At 42.1% G+C, this 6,883-nt stretch overlaps 1 protein-coding gene across 2 annotated transcripts in view; it reads right to left on the bottom strand.

The window, feature by feature from the left end:
• Nucleotides 1–6,883, bottom strand: part of stab2 (stabilin 2) — a 52,143-nt gene that overhangs the window by 12,843 nt on the left and 32,417 nt on the right. For both annotated transcript variants that reach the window (XM_050036674.1, XM_050036675.1), the window contains exons 37-44: nucleotides 6,184–6,282; nucleotides 5,903–6,098; nucleotides 5,721–5,816; nucleotides 4,991–5,048; nucleotides 4,080–4,153; nucleotides 2,884–3,009; nucleotides 2,233–2,306; nucleotides 2,072–2,143 (exon numbers count right to left, since the gene is read on the bottom strand). In XM_050036674.1, coding sequence (XP_049892631.1) covers nucleotides 2,072–2,143; nucleotides 2,233–2,306; nucleotides 2,884–3,009; nucleotides 4,080–4,153; nucleotides 4,991–5,048; nucleotides 5,721–5,816; nucleotides 5,903–6,098; nucleotides 6,184–6,282 — 795 coding nt within the window. The remainder of the gene's footprint in view (nucleotides 1–2,071; nucleotides 2,144–2,232; nucleotides 2,307–2,883; nucleotides 3,010–4,079; nucleotides 4,154–4,990; nucleotides 5,049–5,720; nucleotides 5,817–5,902; nucleotides 6,099–6,183; nucleotides 6,283–6,883) is intronic.

Here is a 6,883-nt window from a genome sequence, read left to right as displayed (position 1 = left end):
GTGAGGCAAATTGTGATTTGTGATATTGGGCTTTATAAATAAAATTGATTGATTGATTGATTGATTGATTGAGTGCATGTGCAAGGTTAAGTTGCCTGGGCAGAGTCAGGGTTGAGCATGCAATCAATGAAGGTGCTCGCATTCAAGTGGCAAAACATAATGAAACAGTCAAACAAAACAGGACCTTCCTAAACCGCCTTATTGATGTGACTTCCTTGCTTGGCCATCAGGAGCTGTCATTTAGGGGGCATGATGAGAGTGGTGAATCATCCAACAAGGGGAATTACAGGGAGTTTACAGAAACATTAGCTAAATATGACTCTGTCCTGGCCACACAATTCCAGTCATCAGCTGTGTTTTCTAGTATGTCCCATGCAATCCAAAATGTCTTGATCTCTGCTCTTGCAGCCACTGTTTCTGATGAGATCAAAGATGAAATTCAGGCTGCTCCCTTTTTTGCATGGCAGGTGGATGAAACAACTGATATAGCTTGCCGTGCCCAACTCTCTGTCATTGTTCGCTATGTGGATAGCGCAGGTAAAATTCAGGAGCGCTTGGATTTTTTGATGTTTCTGAGGGGAGAGATGCTCAGTCTGTTTTTGAGGTCTTGAATGAGAACATGCAGGGCTATAATTTCAGGGAGAAACTTGTGGCGCAAACCTATGACGGGGCTGCTGTCATGACTTCAGCTCTCAATAGTTTGCAGGCCAAAGTTAAAGCAATAGCCCCCAGTGCAATGTTTGTGCATTGCTATGCACACAGACTGAATCTGGTGTTGTCTCAGGGGGCTAAATGCTTGTCTGAGTGCAGAATATTTTTCGCATCACTCTCTGGGTTTGCCACATTTTTCTCAAAATCCACAAAGAGGACGTCTTTTCTTGAGTCTGTAGGCTGTTCAAGGTTGCCCAGAAATGCTCCTACTCGATGGAATTTCACATCACGGATAGTGAGCACTGTGGCAAACAATTATGATGCCCTCCTGCAGACTTTTGAGAAGATCATTGCAGATAAGACCATGGATGATGACACATTAGATTGTGCCAAAGGCTTTGTGATGAAACTGGAGGATGATTTTGAGTTTGTGTTGATGTTGTACACATATGAACAAATCTTCTCTGAGACTGATGTGGTGTTTGATATTGTCCAGCAGAGGGCTATGGATGTTCTGTACTGCAAGAAAAGAATTGAGTCTCTTCTTGCTTTTGTCAAAGAGAAGAGGTCAGAGGGGGCTTGCTGGGGGCAAGCTGTTTATGCCAAAGCAGCAGATCTCACATCAGACCCACAAGCTGAGCCCATGAGAAAGCGCCGCCTGTCACAACTGCAGGATCCCAAGGAGCGCTACAGAAATCTGTACATGGCCATCCTAGACAATCTCACAGAGCAGATTGCTCGGCGTTTTGCAAATTTGGAAAGCATGCACTTCTTGGAATTAGTCAATCCAGGGAAATTTGATGAGATGAGACAAGTGTTTCCAGAGGAGGCATTTCAAAGTGTCCTGAAAAGTTATGGCCAGTTCTTTGATTCAGGGAGACTGAGGTCTGAACTTCAAGTCCTATATTCAAACCAGGACTTGCAGGGCAACAGGGGAAAGCTGTGTGATTTCTTGCTGTTTCTTAAAGACATGGATTTGGATAATGCAATGCCTCAGCTGTACAAACTGTTGTTAGTGGCAACAATTGGAGCTACATCTGCAGGTGTAGAGAGGAGCTTCTCCTGTTTAAAGCACCTCAAGTCTTACACCCGCAACACAATGGGCCAAGGCCGTTTAAGCAGCCTAGCTCTGCTGGCCATTGAGAGGGCACTGATCAAGTCCCTGGAAAAGACGCCTAGTTGGTACGACAGGGTCACAGATCATTTTCTTGAAAAGGAACGGAGGGTAGAATTTACATATAAATAACCGGACACATTTTATGATGTAGGCCGAAAATTAGCTTCCCCTCCTTGAAAGACCAGCAGCCGCCACTGCTCTGAATACTTATGTTTTCCCTCACACACACACACACACACACACACACACACACACACACACACACACTCAGTTTAAATCCATTCAGAGTTCAGACAAACTCACCTTTTGACACAAGTTGATCATCTTACAGGTTTGTCCGTCACCTGAGTAACCTTCACTGCACGCACAGGAAGTCTGGACAAAATGAATTCAATCACAAACATGACCACAGTAATATAAAGAAGTTGCTTCTATTAAAATCAGAGAGTGAATCTTTTTTTTACTTTGTTTGGTCCGACGTGAACACATTCTGCGTTGGCGTGACAACCTCCGTTTCCTTCCAGACAGGGATTTATTTCTGTAGGAGAAGCACAGAAGTCCTTCAGCACTCGAACACATCACACAGCCCGTTCAAAGAACCTGAAGTACACACTGCTGTGTTAAATACATATAGAATTCAAAATGGTTCAACCTCAAATACTGTTCACATTACGTCACAGTACTTTGTTATCTTGTGATATTTTTGCAGTACCTGGAGTACTTCTGCATTCTCAAATAAAATGTTTCCATTTTATTACAATACTTACAGTAGTTTACTTTTACGTGAAGTTCCAGTAACTTAGCTTTCCTTTGCAGTATTTTGTGTTGCAGTACTTTTTCATCACCTGGCTGTAATTTTGGTTCAGTCCACTTTAAATTTTGTATCGGTTCATTCTGTTTTTTTGGATTGATACGTTTTAATTTTAAAACGTTATTCATTTATAATTTAAAATGAATTTAATTTGGATTTAAACGTGTTTCCTTTACTTATTTTGAAACAAAAGATTTTCTTAATAACTCAGACTGGAGCAGCAGGTTGAACACGTCCTGACTCAGAGATCAGCTCAGAGTTTAAATACAGAAATGATAAAATATAATAAATACAGTGAACACACCAACACACACAAGTCCGTCTCCGGAGTAACCACGGTTACAGACACAGTCTCTCCGCCCGGGTCGAGTCCTCTTACAGACGGCATACAGACTGCAGCCGCCGTTATCCACCGCACACGGGTCTGTGGCTGGAAACATCACCATCATCACCATCATCATCATCATCATCATCATTATCATCATCATCAAACCCACTCTACTGACCAATCAGACTACAGTATCTTTAGCTCCACCTCTGTGTGTTGGGTCTGATACATAGCTGTAATTAAACGTGGAGGGTGTTTACTTTAATTAATCAAGAACGGCCTCTGTTTTTAGATTCTTCGTTCACCTTGGAGACACAGATCACTGTTCAGGTGAGACGAACAAGGTGTTCAGGTGTCAGGACTCGTCTCTGTACTTGTTTTATTATTAGACAGAACCCACCATTAAATTGACTGGAACATTTGAAGGTTCTGCACTAAGCTGGTTTAAATCTTATTTATCCGATCGATTTCAGTTTGTTCACGTTCATAATGAATCATCCTTACGTACTAAAGTTTGTTTTGGAGTTCTGCAAGGTTCTGTGCTCGGACCAATCCTATTTACTCTATACAGTATATGCTTCCTTTAGGTAACATCATTAGAAATCACTCTGTAAATTTCCATTGTTATGCGGATGATACACAGTTGTATTTATCAATGAAGCCAGAAGAAACCGATCAATTAACTAAACTTCAAATTTATTTATATTTATCTGTTTTATATGCACTCACTTGCACTTTGAGATAGGCCAGTGCATTACCTGTAGTTCCCTTGTTTGTAACCTTACAAACAAGGGAAATGGTTGCAGACTACTCTTGCAACAGTAGTCTGCAACTGTAACACACTCAGCGCACTATGTTGACAACTTGTCTATGTTGATGTTGATTGTATGTATGTATGTATGTGAAAATTGCAGCTGTTTGCACTATACTGCCCAAGACGAATTTCCCTTGTGGGACAATAAAGTTTATCTTATCTTATCTTATCTTATCTTAAAAGAGACATAAACGACAAAAAATCCTGGATGAGCTCCAGTTTCCTGATGTTAAACTCAGACCAAACTCTCTGGTGAGGCGTTTAAAGACACAGGGGTGTCGTCTGCTGTGAAGCCCTCTGGGGTAATTTGTGAATTGTGATGTTGGGCTTTTTAAATAAAACTGAATTGAGTTGTTACCTTGACAAAATGTCCCGTTTCCTTCAAATCCAGCGGCGCAGAGACACTGAGGACCGGACGGTCTGATCACACAACTGTCGGACCACAGAGTCAGAGTGATGGATCAGTTTAGTGTCAGAAACACAGACGGTGGAAGAAGCTAAAACATCTCGACTCAAACACAACTTCCTCCTGGTTTAACACAAGGTAGACTATGAAGGAAGGAAAGGCTCATGAAGTCAGTGAGAGTGCAGGAGGAGTCATGGGAGAAGGATGGGATCACCTCCTCCTCGTTAATGACCTCTCATTTTAACACCTGGCACATAACGTGCTGCTAACGTTGACGTCTGATACAGAATGAAAACATTTGATTATACAGTTAGTTTGCATCATTATAATCCTGAACATTAGTACAGGTCACCTCCTGAACTACAACAGGTAACTTTAACCAGCTACACCTGCTGCTAACTTTAATCTACTCAACACAACACAACACACTCAGCCCCACAGACGCTGTCATCATGGCGTCCGTCTGTCGACTCTGGAGGAGGAAATGAACATATAGAAGCTATCTGAGGAAACATACATCAGCCCAGATATCAGATGGTTAATAGTGCAGCATGTTACTGATGATTCTGACGGGTGATGGACGAGGACGCCAATCACATCTTTCTCCTGTAATGACAGACAGATCTGAGATCTGCTCAACATTTCGATAAAACCATCAGGTAATGTGTGTTTTTAATTTGGCTGAAGGATTTTAGAATCAAAGCTGAAACAACAAAGATAGTTATAATGTGATATGACTCCAAACTCTGGCTCCTCCCCCTGCGTCTCTGACATCATGACCTGAGTTTCCTGGTTGAACGCTGTGACTGTTTCTCAGGTAACAAAGTATTTATGAACAGAAGAAGTGTGTGTGTGTGACTTACTTTGCGCTGGTGTGACATTGGACTGATCCACACAGTTCATCAGCTTTAGATTCGATCTCTGCAACAACAAACACACAAAGAACCAAATCAGAAAATATAAAGGTTCAAAATAACAAAGATGTGTCATCTGTCAGATCTTTAAAAATTATGGAGAAAATTTGGGATATTTTGAGAATAAAACAGAAAATTTATGTGACAAAAAGTTATAAAGAATTAAGTATTTAAGTCAAAATATCTTAAAATGAAACATTTGAATTAAACAAGTCTGAATATTATAAAGATGTTGACTTTAATATCTGGTCACAGGTTTTATCAACACACACGTTTTCTCAGAGAGATTAAAATTCAATGATGAATAATTCATATTAACATAATGTATGAATATATAATGTATAAAAACATGACGCATAAATGATGATAAAAGATGATGAGCTCGTGATTTTATACCTAACATGTCTGACACAAGGACAGCACGCTAGTTCAGCTGATAGTGAATTGTTCCTAATAAGCTCAAATGACAGCTGTCTGTGTGGAGACTAACTTAGTCTGACACTTAAAAGACTTTACACTGAGCTGCTGGCTGAGACAAACAGCCCAACTGTTTGGCGGAGCCAAATACAGGACACACGCTGAATCATCTACGTCATCAGCCTGATTGAATACATTTTAAAAGTTCCTGGAAATGTTGATGGAAAAGGGGCTAATGTCTCGGAGGTTTCAGGGTTCGTACTTTCGTCACAGAGGACTCCTCTCCAGCCAACATCACACTCACACGTCCCGTCACCTTTCAGCCCTTCGTTACAGCGGCCATTTTTACAGCCGCAGTCTGCAGAGACACACAGTGACGGTGAGATCAGAGGACACAGACACATGTACTCTGTATTTCCTGTTTACAGTCTGAGGGGTTCGGACCCTGATCACAGTGCACTCCATATTTGCCGCTCTGGCAGGTCTCACAGGCGGTCCCAGTGAAACCTCTATCACACTGACACACTCCGGTCCCGTTCGTCCCATCTGAGCACGCTCCGTTACCGAAGCAGGGCTGACCCTTTGGCCCTGGACACGGCTCACAGTGCTCCCCGAAAAACCCTCTGCAGCACCTCCGCACCTGAAAACACGTTTTTATTATTTCATCTTCGTCTTTGATACATGCTTTAGTTTTCTGTTGACCAGTAGCAGCAGCAGGGACTTACGATGTTCTTCTGGAGGCAGGTGGCTCTGCAGCCGATGGACAGCAGCCGCTCCTCTTCAAACATCCGAGTGAACATACACTTCCTCCTCCTCACTGATTTCTGCAGACGACAGGAAGTCATCACAAGGCAGCTCGAATTCTCTTCTATAACTTAGCCCGTAAATTAAGAAACAAAAATCCAACATTTTCTATTATTCATCATGCATCAACATTAGTTTTCAACCTGGTTTCACTCCAAAGTCATCAAATACTGGCGCTTGCTCAATGACTTCCAGTGGCGTCAGACACCAATGAAAAAAGCTGTTATTGTTTAACAGCGCCTGGCGGTGTCAGGGGAAGACGCAGCGGGACAACAAAAGTTCGGGTGGTGAAAGTCCGAGGAGGGTGGGTGGGTCAAACAACCATTAACTTTCATCCAGGAGGCCGGTGTTCAGTTCCTGTAAGACTGTAAAGCCAAACCCTGTTCTGTTTTCCGAAAACCAACCACGTGTGTGTGTGTCAGCTAAACATAACCACGTGTGTGTGTGTGTTGGCTAAACAGTTACTATACTAGATGTTTATCAGATAGTGCTGTCGCAAAATTTAAGGAAAAGATTACTCCGTCGTTAAATTCAATACCAAGTCCCTCAGTAACAGAGGTTTCCTGTACCGACTTTGATCATTTTGTCGATAGCGCCGTAGGCTCGCTGCGAACAACACTT

The sequence above is a fragment of the Epinephelus moara genome, chromosome 23, assembly GCF_006386435.1.
Source record: "Epinephelus moara isolate mb chromosome 23, YSFRI_EMoa_1.0, whole genome shotgun sequence".
In the NCBI taxonomy this organism is placed as follows: domain Eukaryota; kingdom Metazoa; phylum Chordata; class Actinopteri; order Perciformes; family Serranidae; genus Epinephelus; species Epinephelus moara.
This window is presented reverse-complemented; position numbering and strand designations above follow the sequence as displayed.